Consider the following 20,306-nt stretch of genomic DNA (forward strand, 5'->3'; position numbering starts at 1 on the left):
CAGCGGTGACGTACGTGGAGCTAAAGTTTGGGGGAATCAAAGAGTAATTGCGCTTGTTGCAGGAAAAGGATGCCAGGCTGACCGAGGAGTGGTCCATCAACAGCTGGCTCACAGAAGCGTCTTCATGGGAGAGGAAGTCCCAGCATTTAACCTTCAAACACACCTCCTTCTGGGCTCCTCTCCTCGTCCTTCTGGCTTCCGTCGCCTCCTCTCACTCTGGGATCTGCAGGGCCATCACTGCAGGTTTAGTCTTGAAGTACTGGTTGAAACGTAGCACGGCGTACCTGCAGACGGAGAGACAGAAAAGACTGATTTTTGACTTTGTCGCTTGCACAGAGATGTCTCTTCTCTAAGATTTCTTCTTGGAATGTTACAAATGTGTTCTTTAGATAAGATAAAAAAAGTTTGTGGACACAATTTTTGGCAGATTGGTGAACCTTTGCCACATTCCCAAACACATTCAACCATGACTTGCTTAACTCATCTGCACGGATGTGGTGGTGTGTGCGTCTCTGTGTATGTGTGCGTGTACAGTCATGATGCTTAGTGCTAACCTCTTCACACACGCACACTTACCCCAGGAAGTCAAAATCGATGGAGGAGTATTTGGCTTGGATGAGAGCCCAGAAACCCCAAAAGAAGTGAGAAGCCTTGAGAGAAAACAAATGAGATATCAGATGTGTACCATGAAACAGCAGGGTTGAGCTTGCAAGAGATACTGTGTGCATCTGTCAACATCTGTCTCACCAGAGCAAACTTGTTGACCTGAACGTAGAGCGTCTCTAGCTCTCGCTGGCTGACCTCCTCTGTGTTCTTGGTGAAGAGTTTGTAAGCCTGCAGATACACCTTGAGCCACTCCATTTGCATCTCCCGACTAGGATAGAGTCCATAGTTCGGCTCAGTCATGCCTGAACAAACACATGGACGTGCAGTTGAAGGATAAGCTGTGCACCACCAACACATAACTAACTCATGTAAATCACACTGTGCTTTTGCTGACCTGCAAATTCATTGAAGTGGTTGCCAATGTCAAAGGCCTGGTAGTTGTAGCTGGAGTACTCATAGTCGATGAAGCGCACATGACCTTAAGGAGACCAGAGAAAGGAAAACACGTATGTTACATTATTATGCACGTGGTCATTTACAGCAAAGCTGAAGGGAAGCAATATGAAGCACTCTTCAGGTACTGCTGCCACATGCAGTGCACGGTCACATGACAGACAAAGTCAGAGACAGTTAAAAAGCCTGCTAGCTGTGCTGCCTCTTCACTCAAGTGCTACTGACTGAACCTGAAGAGCATCTTTACATGGAACCGCTGTGTGCTTCAGTTAATCTTCCTTTGTTGGGGCAGGGATTGTTTTTGATGGTCATCTTGAGGCAGCAGGAAGTAGAGGGATTATGTGACTATTAGACGCACTGGAGGGACTTGTTGGTCAAACTGTACACCAGTCATCTACACCTGGATGACCGGAACAAGAGCCAGTGAACAACGCCTTTGCAACATTCATGGAAATTTACATGAATGCACTGAAAAACTGCAAATCTTTGATCTTTGTCTATAGTAACAACAGTCTGTCGTTACTATAGACAAGGAGCAGATATACAAAGACCAGATAGACAGACTTAGCTGGGCAAATTAGCATGAATCCACAAAAACTGAATAATGCTTGTGGCTAGAGCAGGGCGATATGGCCAAAAATATTTATCACGATATATATTTGAAAATTTGCGATAACGATATAACTGACAATATAATTGATGCGAGACAAAATACAACTCCACAACATTACTAGCGCAAAAAGACAACCTTCCATTTATTTTCACTTAAACAAGAAGCTGGTTTTTATGTACATTAAAGCTTTATAAAAATGCAACAGTGCAAATGCAAATTCCTTGCTGAAAGTTTAACCAAAAGGCATTTCCAGTAGAAATGTGCTGACATATCCTGAGCATAACCATGTATAATATCCACTGAAGTTAAAAAGAGGTGCTTTGCAACATTAAACTGCAGTGTGCAGTACGTATTTTTCGGACCATAAGGTGCACGGGATTATAAGGCACATTAAGCGAAACAAAGCAGTCAGATAAATCAAACTTTATTAAACTCATTCTTCTTGCTTCCTCCACTTCTGTACCATTGATTCATTAATGTTGAATTCTCTGGTAGCTGCTCTATTCCCATGTTGTTGCAGTATATTAATGACTAACCTCGTATTGTGGATGGATTATCTCAGTTGTTCTCCTGACTGAAGTTTGGTCCGTTTACAGCATCCTGCCATGCGATTGCATTTGTCTCTAACCATCAGGAACCTTCACGTTAACTTTTATAAGTGGAAAAGTGTTAGTGTTGGTCCTCCAGCTTCCCTGTTTATGTTATGCTAACATAGCTGTGTCGCTAGCGATCACGTAGCACATCATTATATACCAGCTAGCCCAACTTCAGTAAATCTCTCAGTCAAAACATGCAATATCATGCTTAGGTAACTAGCGAAACTAGCGAAACTAGCGAGCTAACTTCCGCTAGCTAACCCCTTCCTGCTAACTTCTAACTCTGTTAAATGTAATACATTTTGTTTTCATGGATGCCTGGAAGTTAAACTTCATAGTTACACCTGGTAAAGCAGCAATGCTGATCGTTTTATTAAAGATGAAAGAATTTAGACAGTTTTTAACTCTCAGTGCAGTGTTCGTTTGACCTGAAGAATACGGATACCAGATACCAGATACCCAGCCCTACTTGTGGCTCCAGAGGAGATTTAGTAACAATATGTATGACAGTAAATGCTGCCACCAATAACTTACTAACAACATATGCACAGCTTGTTGCTTATAATCTAAGCAAAGGTTTTTTATTTCTCGAACTGATGGGGACGGAGCAGGGAGTAGTCCTTTATATGAATCCTGAGCTGAGTCTTTACATAAAGTCTGTTTTATTACAAGCAGTTGCACTATATAAACCCAAAATATATATCAGCAGACCTGACCAAGCAGCATTTTGGAAGATCCTGATGAATGCAGTGTTAATGAAACCACTGCAACTGGTGCACAAGCATAACTACACACATCACGTTCATTCATTTTTTTCCTGTTTTGCTTCTTGTTTCACGCTGCATGTGTTTCTTGATCCTACAATAGAGAACTTTTTGAATTGTAGTACAAGAGGTGCTGTTTCAAATAGGGCTGGGCCATATTATACCGTTCACGGTAATACCGGTATAATGTTAGGCAACGAAAGGAAAATGAAATATCGCGGTAGAATATGAGTAAAACGCGCATGCGCAGTGCCTTTGTTTTCATACGCACATGGCCGATTGTTGAGTGAAACAGATGAACCAGAATTGGTTTGTAAAAATGGTGCAACTTCCGTGATGTGGAACTGGTTTGGTGTTTGTCCGTCAGATACACAACAAAGCACATTTTTTTGCAGAACATGCAAGCGGCCGTCGTTATTGTCGTATTTGTCGGGCTAAGATGCTCTTAAATCTGGGAGTAATCTGGGTCCTAAACTCCATATCTTCAGGTCAAACAAACACTGCAGCATCACTGAGAGTTAAAAACTGTCTCAATTCTTTCATCTTTAATAAAACGATCAGCATTGCTGCTTTAACAGGTGTAACTATGAAGTTTAACTTCCAGGCATCCATGAAAACAAAAGTTATTACATTTAACGGAGTTAGAAGTTAGCAGGAAGCTAGCGGAAGTTAGCTCGCTAGTTTCGCTAGTTACCTAAGCATGATATAGCATGTTCTGACTGAGATTTCTAGAAAAATTCAAACGTACAGCTCTGCTATCACGTTCAACATAAATGAAGACAGGAAACTAAACAGCACTGACGTTTGTAGGGTTACTGAAGTTGGGCTAGCTGGTATATAATGATGTGCTACGTGATCGCTAGCGACACAGCTATGTTAGCATAACATAAACAGGGAAGCTGGAGGACCAACACTAACACTTTTCCACTTATAAAAGTTAACGTGAAGGTTCCTCATGGTTAGAGACAAATGCAATCGCATGGCAGGATGCTGTAAACGGACCAAACTTCAGTCAGGAGAACAACTGAGATAATCCATCCACAATACGAGGTTAGTCATTAATATACTGCAACAACATGGGAATAGAACAGCTGCCAGAGAATTCAACATTAATGAATCAATGGAGTGGAGGAAGCAAGAAGAATGAGTTTAATAAAGTTTGATTTATCTGACTGCTTTGTTTCGCTTAATGTGCCTTATAATCCCGTGCACCTTACGGTCCGAAAAATGCGTACTGCACACTGCAGTTTAATGTTGCAAAGCACCTCTTTTTAACTTCAGTGGATATTATACATGGTTATGCTCAGGATATGTCAGCACATTTCTACTGGAAATGCCTTTTGGTTAAACTTTCAGCAAGGAATTTGCATTTGCACTGTTACATTTTTATAAAGCTTTAATGTACATAAAAACCAGCTTCTTGTTTAAGTGAAAATAAATGGAAGGTTGTCTTTTTGCGCTAGTAATGTTGTGGAGTTGTATTTTGTCTCGCATCAATTATATTGTCAGTTATATCGTTATCGCAAATTTTCAAATATATATCGTGATAAATATTTTTGGCCATATCGCCCTGCTCTAATTGCAAAGATCATGTTTCTGTTTTCCTTAAAACCTAGTAACCGCCAGATAAATCCTAGTTATTGGGAATGCTAACATTACGGCTGAATTAATTTGCTAACAGGCAAATGCTTTTCCCCCCAGAAACCAAACTAACTGTTGTGTCCACACATACTATTGCATTTGTTCTGTAGATGCATTTACCAGAAGCGCTAGAGGGCGATAGTGAGTATGTTGTTCTGGTTGTGGTTTTGAAGAAGAAAAAAAGAAAAATAAAGAAAGGAGTCAACTCCGGTAATCCTCTGTTCCTACCTGCGTGTGTGTGTAATGCTTGCTGAACTAACACCACACAACAAGTGGCGACGAGAGTAGTGGTGATTAAGTTATGGCTCTGCTCTCTTTGCAACCCCCGGCTGTGTTCCTGGATTGCCCGGGCGAACCGAAAATTCCATTTGCTGCGTGGAAAAAGTTGTTCGATAACTACTTGCTGGCGATCGGGGGTAATGACTTTGCTACGGAGAGGAAGAGGGCCCTGCTCATTCACTGCTTGGGAACGGAGGGACAACGAATCTACAGCGCCTTACTACTCGCTACGGATGATTACGTGGGATCCGTAAAGGCTTTGGAAACGTACTTTCATCCTAAAGTCAATGTTGTCGCCGAGAGATACCATTTCAGGCAACGAGCCCAAGCTGTCGGTGAGTCTACAGATCACTACGTTGCAGCACTGCGTGAGCTCGTGAAACAATGTAAGTTCGGGGCTATGGAGAATGAAATGTTGCGGGATCAACTTGTAGAGAAGACAAATAATGCTCGTATACGTGAAAGACTGCTAATGGAGGAGGATTTGACGCTCGATCGAGCTTTGGAAATTGCTAGGCGTACAGAGGCTGCAATAGCTGATGCAAAGGCCATTGCTGTCGGTGAAACAAAGCCTGTTGCCGCTGTTCAAGTACAAAAGAAGATGCGCAAGCCAAAATACAAAGCAGCTAAAAAAAACGGATACAGCTCCGACGTGCTACCGTTGTGGTTCAGCTGATCACAAAGCCAATGATAAATCCTGCCCCGCAAAAGACTGCAAATGTAATACGTGTGGGAAAATCGGACATTTTTCGAGAGTGTGTAAATCTTCTCATAAGCTTGTTAATGAAGTGACTGTTCCTGAAATGTGTGTTTTAACTGTTGACAATTGTGTCAGTGGTGATCCGGCTAAATTGATGTGCACTGTTGCTGTCACTGTACCAAATACTGCACAGGCATGCACTGTTAAGCTACTAGTAGACACAGGGTCTGGTGTTTCCATACTGCCTGAACATGTTTACAGCATAAATTTTGGCTCAGTTAAGTTAAGTAATCCAGCTGTTCAGCTTATTACATATTCAAAAGAGAAACTGGATGTATTAGGGTGTCTTAGAGCTGACATTACTTACAATGGCAAGAGTGCCTCCACAGATCTCTACATTGTGAGAACAGGAACACCCATACTGGGAATGGACTTGGTGACTGCCCTCCAGCTACACATAAAAGGGGGACAATTAGTTCTTGACAGTCCCAAGGTCTGTGCTGCACTCCAGCAAACCTCGGCTCTGCCCACTCAATGTAAACAGGAATGTGAGTCTCCAGTTGCATTCGGATGTGCAAAGGACTTTGTACATAAAGTGAAGGTGCGACCTGAAGTGAAGCCAATACAGCAGAAACTTCGACGCTTACCCCTGTCAGTCCGTGATGCTGTTTCCGCAGAACTCAAGAACCTTGAGGAACATGGCATCATAGAGAAAATTGATGCATCTGAATGGGTCTCCCCAATTGTAGTCACTAGAAGGAAGACTGGTGGCATACGCATGTGCGTTGATTTGAGAGAACCTAACAAAGCGGTGGTCGCTGACAGTCATCCCTTGCCACTGATAGAGGACATACTGTCTGAGCTGCGTGGGGCTGTCATGTTCTCCACCCTGGATCTAAAATCCGCCTACCATCAGCTGAAACTACATGAAGAGAGTAGAGGGCTCACTGCTTTCATTACACATGAAGGACTGTACCAGTACTGCAGAGTTCCCTATGGGTTGAGTTCAGCACCTGCAGCCTTCCAAAAGATGATGACACAAATCCTATGCGGCCAGAAAGGGGTGCAATGCTACCTTGATGATGTCATCATATACGGAACGTCAGAAGCTGAACATGAGGCCAACTTGCGTGCTGTGTTACACAGAATCAACAATGCAGGACTGAAACTCAATGTTGACAAATGTCAACTCCGTCAAACTACTCTGAGCTTTTTGGGTCAAAAGATCGGTCCAGAAGGTCTGCTGCCAGATGACTCTCATGTCACTGCCATCCTGCATGCTCCGCCCCCTACTGATCCTGCAACCCTGCGCTCATTTCTTGGCTTGAGTGCATGGTACAGCAAGTTTGTGCCAAATTACGCGACTGTTGTTGAACCTATGAGAGCTCTTCTGCGTAAGGACTGTTCATTCCACTGGAACGAAGCAGCTCAAGCAGCGTTTGATCAAGTCAAGCGGTTAATCGTGCACAGCCCTGCCCTGGTGATGTTCGACCCCAGTAAGCCAACCATAGTCTCAACAGATGCCTCAGACTACGGTGTAGGTGCTGTTTTGACTCAACTTGACGGTAATGATGCAGAACATACTGTTGCATTTGCATCTCGCAGCTTGTCTGATGCAGAGAGGAAATACTCAATCGTTGAGAAGGAAGCTCTAGCTTGCGTCTGGGCTGCTGAAAAATGGCGCACATGGCTCTGGGGCAGAAAATTCCTCCTACGAACAGATCACCAAGCACTGACAACACTGCTGACTACTAAGGGCAATAACAGAGCTGGTCTACGCATAGCCAGATGGTCAGCTCGCCTGTTGGAGTTTGACTATGAAGTGGAATATAGAACTGGGTCACTGAACCATGTTGCTGATTGTCTTTCTAGGCTTCCACTTTCCGAGACAGACATGGCATGTGCAGAGGATGTGGAGTCAGTTGCAGCCATCCTCACTGATCTGAGTGCTGTGTCTGAGGATGACTTCCAGTCAGGGTGCAAAGACTGTCCAGTGTTCACAAAGCTCCGTGTGCAGATACAGAAAGGCTGGCCTGCTAGGAAGACGTCACTGGATCCTGACTTACAGCCGTACTTCCCAATCCGCCATGAACTCGCGGTCTTGAACGAGTGCATCATCAGAGGTACACATCGATTGCTAGTGCCTGAGTCGTTGCAGAAAAAACTCACTGATATAGCTCATGAAACTCACCAAGGCATCGTCCGTACCAAACAACGCCTGAGGGAAATGTACTGGTGGCCCAAAATGGATTGTCATATAGAGACACTGATAAAGAACTGTGCAACGTGCAGACAGAATGACAAGTCCGCTGTCACCCATGATGCTCCACTCCAACCCATTCCTTTACCAGCTGCTGCTTGGGAAAAGGTGTCTGTGGACATCATAGGCCCTTTTGAAATAGCCCCTTCTGACTGTAGATTTGCCATCACATTGGTAGACTACTTTAGCAAGTGGCCTGAAGTAGCTTTTGCTCCCCGAGCTGATGCAGCTACTATCATTCAATTCCTTTCTGTAGTTTTCTCTCGTGAAGGGAATCCAAAGACACTGATAAGTGACAATGGCTCTCAATTTCTCTCTGCTGAGTTCACTGACTTCCTGAAAAGCAGGGGAATCCAACACCTGAGATCCTCAGTGTATTACCCAAGAGCTAATGGGGAAGTTGAGAGATTCAATAGATGCATTAAAGACTGCCTACAGACTGCCTCGATTCAAGGACAACCCTGGAAATCGTTCCTGAGAACTTACCTGATGGACTACAGAGCAACCCCTCATTCAACAACTGGAGTTTCCCCTTCAGAACTGCTCCATGGACGACGAATGAGAACAAAGTTACAGGTAATGGATATGCCTGTTCCTCAGACAGAGAGGCATACCATGTGCGAAAGAGTTAAGAATAAGCAAATGAAAATGAAAGAATACACTGATGCTCGCAGACACGCCAAACCATCCAACTTTCAGCCTGGTGACAAGGTACGGGTTAGGAAGCCGTGGAAGGTAAAGAAAGGCGAGTTAAAGTTTTCCAAACCAAGGACTGTCATGACAAGGAAAGGACCAAACACTTATTTGCTGGATGATGGACGGACCTGGAACGCCTCACACTTATCGGCTCTGTCAGAGCTGAACGCAGGTACTGATTCTGACACAACAATGGACTGTCATAAACCAGGAACTGATCTAGCATCTAACTCTGAGTCTGATAGTAGGCTTAGGCCCACCAGGATGAGGAACCCACCTTGCTGGACCCAAGACTTTGTCATGGGAAAGTGAATGTTACTGAGTAATGTGAAATATGTTAAAAGTGTATTAGGTGACATACATCAGAATGATGAAGTCAGGTTCACATAAGAAATCCTTGTTCAAAGGGGGAGATGTTGTGTCCACACATACTATTGCATTTGTTCTGTAGATGCATTTACCAGAAGCGCTAGAGGGCGCTAGTGAGTATGTTGTTCTGGTTGTGGTTTTGAAGAAGAAAAAAAGAAAAATAAAGAAAGGAGTCAACTCCGGTAATCCTCTGTTCCTACCTGCGTGTGTGTGTAATGCTTGCTGAACTAACACCACACAACACTAACATATAATATTTGTTTATGGGTGTTTCTTCTTCATTTGTAGAGCACACAAATCCTTTTTTCCGGTCATTGATGGTTATCAGCATGCTGCACTGTGCATCATGGCTAATGCTAACGTAGTCAGCTATTGTGGATTCAAGCTAATTTGTCCAGCTGTTTGCATTAGCCAAGCTGTGGTACAAAATATTAGAATTCTTAGTATTTTGTACCACAGCTTGGCGAACACATGTGACAACTATCTGTCTGTTTTGAAACTCCTCAAAGCCCAAGGCCATTTCTATAAATGTTAGCACAGACTGCCTAAAGAATAAAAGGAAACAACTGTAAAAGTCAGCATATGATATTAGAGAGCTGTATGTGTGCATGCTGGTTGTTATAGATGCACAAACAGAAAGTTCTACTAAAAGGGAAATATTATGCAAATAAAGCATTACTTTAGTAACTCCCAACCTTTACATGTTAACACCAAAAGATGTTTTTGTGCTGGTGCAGGCAGTTAGTATAACATGCCTCACTTCTAGTGACCCAGCTGTCAATGATCCACTGGAATGGGGGCAGTGTGGGGAGTGAAGTTAGAAGTGCTGCTGCTCATTCTGGTTGTAAAATAGAATCACAGCCGTGAGACGAGAAGCTCAGATTAAGGCTCAGACACTTACCCTCTTTGCTGTTGTGGATGATGTTCTTGCAGAGCAGGTCATTGTGACAGAGCACCACAGGTGAGCCCAGTGTGGAAAGATGTTCCTTCATCCAAACCATCTCCTGCTCCAGCACCACCTTGCTGGGAACTTCCTGCTGTATTCTGGACAGGGAAGGAAATGGAGAGAAGGTCAGTGTAGTCGCGCACATTGTTGTGACAACCATTCAGAATAGCTGCACGCACAACACTGTGTCCACCTGTTAAGTAAGTATCACAGGAATACTTTCACTGGCCGTTTTTCACCTAAATAAAACACCTTTCATTATTTTGGTATCATGCCACGTGGGAACATATGTGAAATGAAAACAACTGAGTGCGACATGCACAGGCAGCACACACAAGCTCAGTGGGGCTCTGGCCTGCTGACTCCTGGGAACACAGTTGCAGAGAAACAAGTTCTCAGTGGACCCTCCTGGTGCTGGAGTCACTGTTATTACGGCTACATTACACCTCATTTCCTGAGTTTTCAGACCTGACTACCAACATCTGATCTGCGATTTATTCCACACTGTACTTGAAATAATAACCTGGAGACCGCTGGAAGCACTGTGAGAATCATGTTCTTTGATTTCTCCAGTGCCTTCAACACCATTCTTCCCTCGGTTCTAAAGGACAAGCTGGTGAACTCTGGAGTGGACCATCACCTCACTACCTGGATCCTGGACTACCTCACCGACCGACCACAGTATGTGAGGACTCAGGGCTTTGTGTCGGACAGGGTCGTCTGCAGTACGGGGGCCCCACAGGGAACGGTTCTGGCTCCGTTCCTCTTCACCATCTACACTGCAGACTTCTCCCACAATTCCACCCAGTGCTTCCTGCAGAAGTTCTCTGATGACTCTGCAATAGTCGGCCTCATCACTGATGGGGACGACAAGGAGTACAGAGGTCTGACCCAAGACTTTGTGGACTGGTGCCAGCTGAACTACCTCCAGATCAACGCCAGTAAAACCAAGGAACTGGTGGTAGACTTCCGCAGGCACAAGCATTCTCCACTGCAACCACTGAACATCCAAGGTATGGACATTGAGGCTGTGGACAGCTACAGGTACCTTGGTGTTCATCTGAACAATAGACTGGACTGGACTCATAACTCAGACGCCCTCTACAGGAAAGGGCAGAGCAGGCTGTACCTGCTGCGGAGACTCAGGTCGTTTGGAGTGGAGGGCCCACTCCTGAAGACCTTCTATGACTCTGTTGTGGCTTCTGCTATCTTTTATGGCGTGGTCTGCTGGGGCGGCAGCATCTCTGCTGGGGACAGGAAGAGACTGAACAGGGTGATCCGAAGGGCCAGCTCTGTTCTAGGATGCCCTCTGGACCCAGTGGAGGTGGTGAGTGACAGGAGAACGGCGGCTAAGCTGTCATCCCTGATGGACAACATCTCCCACCCCATGCAGCAGACTGTGACAGCACTGAGCAGCTCCTTCAGTGGGAGACTGCGGCACCCACGGTGTGGGACGGAGAGATTTCGCAGGTCTTTCCTCCCCACTGCTGTCAGACTCCATAATAAAGACTTTAACTGATCAAGCACACACATCCATACATATGCAATAATACTAAGTGCAATAATCCTTTCTGTCATCGTTGTATTTTTACTCCGTTGTATATAGTATTTGTATTTGTATTCTATTCTTATCTTATTGTATATTTATTTTATTTTATTCTACTGTATATAGTATTTTATTTTATTCTATTCTGTACAGTTGTGTACTGTATTTATTCTTATTGTATTCTAATTTTTGCCTCATAACTTTTGCACTGTCCACTTCCTGCTGTGACAAAACAAATTTCCCACGTGTGGGACTAATAAAGGTTATCTTATCTTATCTTATAAACATTCATGCATATCCTGCACCAGTATTTATATAAATCTTTGCTCTTCTCATCTGTGTGCACATGACACAAACCTACTGAGGCTTCACGCATCACGAAGGGTTCAGCCCAGCTAAGATTGTGTAGTCTGATCTGATGGTAGTCCAAACGTGGTCTTACTAGATAGCAGAGAAAGAGCTAAGGTAGTCTCATCCAAGCAAAAGCTAAGAGTGCTGAGTAGAAACCCCTTTGTTAAATGTAATGGGCTTATGTGGATTACTCCAGTATCAATCTGAAGACAGTCTGAGCTCAGAGAAAACCAGTGTGCACACAGGATGCACCCTCTCCTCTCAGATTTCCATCTAGCTAGCTCTCTCTCTGACACTCACTCAAACTTAACTCATCTAACATGTCATCCACAAAGGAAATGTTACTGAAATGATTCTGATTTAGACTAAATGCTACAAATAACACCGGCCTATTAAAATGAAGCGCAACATGAGGGCTTCTCAGATAGCAGTGTGCAACAAGTGTCTGCTGTCCAGGACCAGGGACTCTAGCTGTCTGTGTTACCAAGGACGGGATAAAGTGATCTGATAGACCGGGCTAAGCAAACATCTGCTGGCCCACTGAATGCCAAACACTCCCTAATCCAGTCTGCTATTATTGTTACAGTTATATAAGCCACATGCTGGACTTAATCTAACAGGGAAGAGAACAAAGATATTAGCTGGGACTGGGCAGCTGGCCAGGTTATAAAATGGTATACTTTATCTGCTCCACATGTCTCTGCCATGCTATCCTCCTTATTATATAGAGATGAATTTACATTTTCATTAAACACACTTCTAGGTAAGGCTGGGAAATTACATCTCTATTACATCTCATCTTTTGGCTGACAAATATCTTGGTGTTTTCTATGCTGCAAGCCAAGTGTTCAGTTTTATGCTAAAGCTACAAGTCAACGATATTTTACTCATATAAAACACAAAGATAAGATTAAAAAGTTTACTGTCTCCATGCTGCTTTGACATATTTCAGTAGAAATATAAAGCTTGCTCCATTGTTGTAATGAGCTAATTAGCATAGCAATAACATTATTGTGTCATTGGTTAATTCTGCCCGGCGTCTGACCTTAGCACATGTTTACTTCTCTCTACAGACTTGATTTGGGCTATATCCCATATGCTGTCAAATCATGCGACTTTGCAATATGTGTGCTTGCAATGGAACAGGAGACCTTGTATTTGCAGCAGAGCACCTAACTCTCTTCTACTGAGACTAGCTAAGGTGTATTGCTTATTTAGTCCTACGTGCTTTTTAAACAAACCTGGAAAAAAAAAAAGAGAACTTGAGTCAGTGCCGAGTATTTCAGCTGCGTGACAGTCTTAATTGCTAACGCATTCTCAAATGGACAGTGCTGTGCCAACAGGAACATTTGTTAGCCTTCAAACCCAGAAATAATGTTAAAGTTTATATTTGGACATCAATACATGAACCGCACAGGATACAGTCGTACGCTTTTTGCAGTTATCTCTGTCATTTTTTATGCAAAGAAAGCCCAACTACCCCACTGCTTCATCACGGAGAACTTGCAGAATATTTCAGGCTCTATGCAAACAGCTTATGTTCTCATTTAACAGGAAACTCATGCTGGGCTTTATGGACTATTTGCATCATTATCATGGTGATAATGATAACCTTAACTTTGAGCTTTGAAAGTAGATAAGCAGGAGCTCACCTGATGTTGGAGGCTTGCTCTGTGAATTCTGTGGCTACAAGTGAGAAATATTTCCGCATCTTGATCCAGAGGTTGGGTTTGGGGATGCAGCCGTTGTGTGCATGGATGGCGTGGATACGAGCCATTTCCCTGGCTATCAGCCTAAGCGGAGACAGACAGAACAAGGTTACAGTCGTGGCAAGATTTCAACTACAGACCATTAGTATCTAGTTGTAAAGAATCCCCACAGTACAGTGGCAGAGTGTCCTACTTCATTTATCTACAAGGACAAATTTTGGTTACAGAGTTCCTGGAGATAGTTGAATTAAAACAAGAAAATACATAATGTCCACTACACAGAGCTGACGTCCACAATGGGAAGACTGTTTCACAGTCAAAACATTGTGTTACCAGATAAAGCATTCCCTCTAAATGTTGCGTTTCAGCTCAGAACCTTGTGGAATTGTCCGTTTTCTTCATTATACAGTTCTTTTTTTGTGTGTCCTGTGCATTTCTCCATGTGTCTAATCTTTGTTGTATGAGGCAGAAAAGCACTGATGTTAAAATTTTCACCATCTTTGAGTAAACTCAAAAAACCCATTCAAACATTGCTGTGACAAATTCACACCTGAGCAGAGTAGGATCTCTGACATCCTGCGTTCCAAGTGCATCTCCCTGCATGAACTCATAGCAGATGCCATTTAGAAAGGTGCAGTAGAGGCGAGGAGCACAACCATTAGCATGCAGCACCTAGGAGACACAAAAAGATGACAATGAGGTAGGAGCAAACAACTGCTTACGTTAATTAATTTAGGACTCTGCAACGCGGCAACACTACCTGAAAGCTCTTAAGCTCATTGTCTCGGTCCACAATCAGCTCTGTTTTGTTTCCATATACTCGGACCAGGACTACGTCATTTGGACTGTCGTCCACGTAGCAGCCCACTAGCTTGTTGGTGGTTCCATCGGTGAAGAGCTGGAAAAAGATGAAACCACATCTCGTCTCAAACAGAGCCTCTGATTGTACAGCGCCATGGTGCTTCAGGACTGTTTTCCTGAAAGCTATTAGTTACCTCTAAGTCAACATCAACCCTGAAGACACCATACAGCTTTGACCTACATGAGATGAATATGTCAGAACGCCTCCGCAGGGTTCACAGAAGACTTGAGCTAAATGTTGAAGTGGTTTTTAAGTCATCTTACTAAGATTTTGTTTGAATAATAGTTGTACAAGAACATGAGAACAGGGCATGGTCAGTCTGTGTTAGCAAGAGCAGTGTATGGACAGTGACATGGAGAGGGATATTACAGTAGGGCATAAAACTCATCAAAAATGAATGCACACTACAGAGTGTAGTGGTTCAACAGCCCTCTGCAGCGGTCTACACAGATACAGTCCTCAGATAGAGTCATCTGCCACCATGTTCTCGACAAGTGGTTGAGTGTTTGTGTGGCATCCACCAAGCCCACTTGTCCCCTTACGCTGATGACGATGATGACATACCAACATTATACTGAGTTACTCCCTTTAGCCTAAGAGGAAACATTTTTATCTTGATCATATCATCCTGGACGGTACGGTGGTGCAGTAGTTACAACTGTCACGTCACAGCAAGAAGGTCCAGGGTTCAAATCCATCAACTGTGTGGACCTTGCATATTCTGCTAGTGCCTGCGTGGGTGCTCCCCATGTATTCTGATTTCCTCCCACAGTCCAAAGGTTAACTGGTGATGTTCTCTATCTGGCTACAGGATGTTTTTTAAGCTTGTAATGTACACCCAGTATTTGTTTCATATCGGCTCACGTTCACATTGTAAACGAACTGTAAATGAACCTCTCTGGAGTTCGTTTGGACTTTGGACTGTTGGTTCTTGGTGTGGTTGTTTTGGTCCACATGTGAGTGCAGTTACTATGTTCACATCCACACAAACAAACCGCACCAGTTGGGAAAACGAACCAGAGTTCAATTAAAACGGACTAAACAGCGTAGGTGTAAAAACACCCTGAGTGTTCCTTCATATCACTGTTGAAGACTTCTTGCACGTCGCCTGATCAGTCTTAAAGAGTGATGCTGTCAACAAGCTGAGTCAAATGCTTTTTCTAAAATGAAAAGTTAGCAAAAAGCCTTGTGTGTTTGAAACTTGGCCTTAAAAAACAAAAAAAATCGGAGTGACAGCGTGGCTCCAGTGGACAGTGGTGGGCCGGTCCGTCCCGCTGCAGCGGACACAATAACAACATACACACTGCCTGCATCTCCCCCCAAGGACCAGACGCTCACTCACGCATATCTGGCATTCCACACGTGGCTCACCACAAAGATGGGCGACAGACATCCCTGTTATGACTATTCATACACAAGCATACACGCCTTTGCCAAAACGTGACTGATCCCTTCTGCCCGCCACACAATACGCTGCTAAGACCTACGATCAATACATCGACAGACAGCGATAAGCTTGGACCCAGACAGAGGTAAACATTCTGCCATATACTGCTTGCATGGGACATTGATGGTGGCATCCCCCCCCCTCAACCACCCCACTACCAATAACCAGCTCCCTGTAGGGTGACCTCACTGTACAGGCTGGAACAGGTTTCCTTTGATTGACGTGAATCTTTGAGTCTTCGTTATGTGAAACTTGTAAGAAGAGACCATTTCTCTGTCGCTGCAGGCACTCTGCCATTTTCAGGAAGTGTGTGGATGTTTGGCAATAGACAATAAAAATCTCCCTGTCCAGGTGGCAGGGCCGGTCAGGTCTTCCTGTTAGCAGTGCAGGTGTATAAATCTACTGTCAGAGTGGTAGTCGTTGAGAGAAGTTTTGCCAGTCTGGCCTGGAAAAGTTGAGATAAACACGGTCACATCCTCAGCTGCAGGTGGCTGTTGTGCAAGGCCCAGGGAGAGGAGTAACCAGGATGTAAATACAGGGCTGAAGCAGCTGGGCTTAGACTGTGCCACTGAGGACTTTTAACAGTTCTGTAGCGCTCACTGCTCCAAAAACTTTGACCCAGCTACGACACAACAGTTACTAGATCCTTTTACCTGGAATCAATTATGCATTTTTCTTTCCCTGATGAGTCAAGTCTCTGTGGATTACCTAACACCACCACACTTCTAGGGAAATCTTTTAAAAAAAGACTTCTTGGAACCACATCTGCCACCAACTGTTATTATATTACAATGAATAAAGGTGCTGATACGCACCATTGTCTACATACCCAATGGTACAATATGTCATGACGTTGTTATAGGGGTGGATGTTTAGCTCATGGCCTATATTATTAAAGCACATTGTTATTATCGTCCCACATCAAAGTATAAGCAAAAGCACAAACCTGAGGTAGGCCTATGACGATGAATTCCATATAAGAGTTTCCTTCAACTTTGTAAATCAACATCAAGGCTTTACTTCCAACCTTTTAACTTTGCATTAAACAGGGGATTAATTTGCAAATATTAGATATAGATTTTAATCCCACAGTAGGGAAATTCACTTGTTACAGGAGCATGAGGGTCCGAAAAAAAGGGAATTATAGATGTATTCAAAAACAATAAAAATAAACAAATAAGGTACTAAAAAAAAAAAAAAAAAAAAAGTTAAACCTGCTAAAAATTAAGATCAATACAATTCATACAATTTTTCTCCTGTTGACTCTCAGGCCTGATCACTCCATCAAGACAAAATGATTTCCACTGTTTAAAAATTCATGACAACTACTCAATAAAAGTTCAGCTCTAACATAACGAATGAATAAATCGTCCAGTATCTGATAATGGGATGCAGGGGCACCAGGCTAAGCAGGGAGCCCAGATCTCCCTCTCACCAACCAGCGAGCCCTCCAGTTTATCCGGGGACTTATTGGGGTGTTTCCAGGCCAGCCGAGAGACAGAATCTCTCCAGCGTGTCCTTGGTCTGCCCCATGCCTCCTCCAGGTAGGACGTACCCAACTGAAACACCTTACCCAGAAGGCAATACCTCAACTGACTCCTTTCGATGTGGAGGAACAGCGGCTCTGCTCTGAACCCCTCCCAAATGACTCAATTCCTCTTCCTATGCTAATGGAGAGCTTATCTACAGTTCGGAGAAAGCTCATTTGCAAAGCATGCATCTGCGATCTCATTCTGCCTGGTTCTGCCGGAGGTTTCTTCCTGTTAAAAGGGAGTTTTTCCTTCCCACTGTTGCCAAAGTGCTTCCTCATAGGGGGTCATATGATTGTTGGGTTTTTCTCTGTAGCTATGAAGCGCCTTGAGGCGACTTATGTTGTGATTTGGCGCTATATAAATAAAATTGAATTGAATTGAATTCTTTCCCCTTTAAAAGAACCAACAATGTCCTGTCTGCCTGCATCTGAATTTGTATTCTCAGATGGCTGGCATCACCATCAGCCCACATACCATAACAGTAGATGGCTTTTGTATGGATAAAAGGATAAAGGTTTTCAAACTACCACATGTAAATCTTACGGTTTGCTGACTTAGACTTTTACAGTGCAGGGTCACTAAAATTCCAGTAGTAATAATTTGTGACATTAATGTTATGACATAACAGTAAAGTATTTTTCCATTGTCAGGTAAATCATTTTTACAGTTTAAATGAGCTGCCACTAACAGCCTGGGCTGCTGGTGAGAAGCAATGATTGGTGGGATTTGACCTGTAAGGCAGGGTTGGCAGAGGTGTGCTCACGTGTTGGTGCCCGATCTACAGCAGCTATAAATAAATGCTGATTAGCACATCTAGTAGCACAGTAACTATTACGCTAAATTAAACTCAAAGTTCAAATGATTGCTGGAGGGCAAGCAGTACTGTTTTTGCCATTCAGGTGGGCGTGTCCCAGTAATCTGACATCACCTGAAAGCTAGAGAGACATGTTGGCTTGCTAATGCCCATCAGTGATAAGATACATATGACTGGGGCTGATGTTTAATCTCTGCTTTTGTAGCTGAGGAAATGTTCAAAGAGACGAAAGACTTTAAAACACTTGGAAAAAAAAGTTTTTTATTTTCCTTGTATAAAATGGGAACAACAACAATATTATCCGGAGACTCAGCCCATTTGCTATATCCTCTGTAGTGGACATAGTAAAACTGGAAGATGTTTTTTCCCAACGGTTCTTTGTTTATTAAAACACACACACACACACACACACACACACACACACACACACTTCTTTAGTACTATTTTTTAAGAAAACATTTAAACGGTTTAAAAGAAGAGACTGTATATCTTGGCCTCCAACATGTACACTCCATTGAAGTCCAAAATCTAGTGTGTCTAATATCATTAGGATTCACACACATGTATTTGGGAAGAAACGAGACACAACAATCAGCTGCAGGCTATAATGAACACAAAGCTCAGGGACCTGCTGTAACACAGTCTGTCCCTTTGAACTAGTAATTATTACCAATCACCGTGTTCCTCTATCAAACTGACCATCGCGCCACCATCAGCTGTCCTCCAACACCAAGATGACAGCGCGACTTATACCAGCTTTCACACCGTCTTTAAGTGCCCTACGCGATGTGCACTTTGGGCATACACTACAGATAAGAAGCGTACCAAGCTTTGGGACATCCTGGTGCAAGTTTGCTAATTAATTAGAACACCTTGATAGCTACGGTAACCTATAAATGTAAATTTTCTCTAAAGCAAAACCAATTTAAACTTCTTAGTTGGTAAAGAAAATAGAAATAGTCAACTATAGGCGGTGCAATAAAATTAATTCAGCTAGGCGACATGTCAGGTTGCCACGACCCTCCTACTAGCTTGCCGGTGATGCTGCAAAGCTGTCAATCCTTTCCTAGCCTAGCATAATCAGTACAGCTAGCTTTGCGGCTAACGTTACCTTGGTCTTGACGTCGCTCGAGTCCCACGCCGGTCTCAGCTCTTTAATGAGCTTCATCGCTCCCTCCGTTACGTTGCGCTCGTCCACGAAAACTGGGATTTTTCTAATTACCGGCGAGCCCACGGGTACATGTATTTGCGTCTCCATCCTGCAGCAATTTCTCTGAAACGTTAATTTCCAAGCCCTTGGCGTAAATTTCTAAAAAAAAATTGCACCATACGAGTGCCGCTTGGTTTAGAAGTAAGTGTTGGTGTGGTTTTTGTGAGTGACCTAAGACTGGCTCAAGAGATTTAACACGCTGCTGTAACGTTGAGTTGAAAGCGGTACAGATGTACGATGAAACTGCCGGGTACTGATGGTCGTCGCCGGTTTTCTTAGGAGGAGTCAGCCAACTGTACCATTTCCTCCTAATTGGCTCCGCCCGCCCGGGATCATCCGATTGTACCGCCGGTTGAGACGCACTGCATTCGAGCACGCCCATTACTTCCGAAGATGCCCGAGCAGTGCCGGGTTCAGCCGAATGATAGCTGATAAAATGGAAAAATGAATTTTGAAAGTGAAGCCTGGGATTAGTGATGGGACGCGCTGCGCCGTCGAGAAATCAGGAAGGCTTTTATCAAGCGCGTGCCGAGGCTTGCTTCTTTAAGGGCGAGTGACGTCACTAATGACGTCTGAAGCCTCGCTGTTTTAGCAGGTGGTTCGAGCGTTGGTGTGATTTATGATTTATAGATATTTAGTCTTCCTTTTGGAGTTTCACATCTGACATAGACGCGCTTGTTATCATGGAGCATGCTAAAAGGAGAAGGGCTGACATTGTCCTTGCAACATTGGAATTTCATAAATGCACGAATGGCTTGGCGCGCAAGAGAATAATGTCACAACAATGTGATTGGTCACTTGCAATGTTGAACCTGGAACAACATTTTCATGATGGTCTGGGAACAACACCAACACGAGGATATCAGATCATCCAAATAATGATATGAAAATATCATTATTTTGTCATTATTT

General features: G+C 43.5%; 1 protein-coding gene across 1 annotated transcript; it reads right to left on the reverse strand.

The window, feature by feature from the left end:
• Positions 1 to 15: 15 nt before the first annotated feature.
• On the reverse strand, positions 16 to 19,685 carry etnk2 (ethanolamine kinase 2). Its single transcript, XM_026169007.2, has 9 exons — positions 19,296 to 19,685; positions 14,290 to 14,427; positions 14,080 to 14,201; positions 13,473 to 13,613; positions 9,879 to 10,021; positions 1,001 to 1,084; positions 748 to 908; positions 577 to 650; positions 16 to 284 (listed from the first exon to the last, which is right to left on the reverse strand). Exons 1-9 carry the CDS (start codon positions 19,440 to 19,442, stop codon positions 212 to 214), a joined length of 1,083 nt encoding a protein of 360 aa, XP_026024792.2. The 5' UTR covers positions 19,443 to 19,685; the 3' UTR covers positions 16 to 211.
• Positions 19,686 to 20,306: the final 621 nt, after the last annotated feature.

This window comes from Astatotilapia calliptera, chromosome 5 (genome assembly GCF_964374335.1).
Source record: "Astatotilapia calliptera chromosome 5, fAstCal68.1, whole genome shotgun sequence".
Taxonomy (NCBI): domain Eukaryota; kingdom Metazoa; phylum Chordata; class Actinopteri; order Cichliformes; family Cichlidae; genus Astatotilapia; species Astatotilapia calliptera.

Bases quoted from the DNA above. Each gene is read 5' to 3' on its own strand.
- etnk2 (XM_026169007.2), bottom strand. From the start codon at position 19,442: ATGGAGACGCAAATACATGTACCCGTGGGCTCGCCGGTAATTAGAAAA. The intron at 10,022-13,472 runs GTGAGCTCCTGC...TTCCCTGTCCAG, and splicing joins GAGCAAGCCTCCAACATCAG to AATACAGCAGGAAGTTCCCA. The intron at 1,085-9,878 runs GTAAGTGTCTGA...GGTCTCCTTAAG, and splicing joins CATCCACAACAGCAAAGAGG to GTCATGTGCGCTTCATCGAC.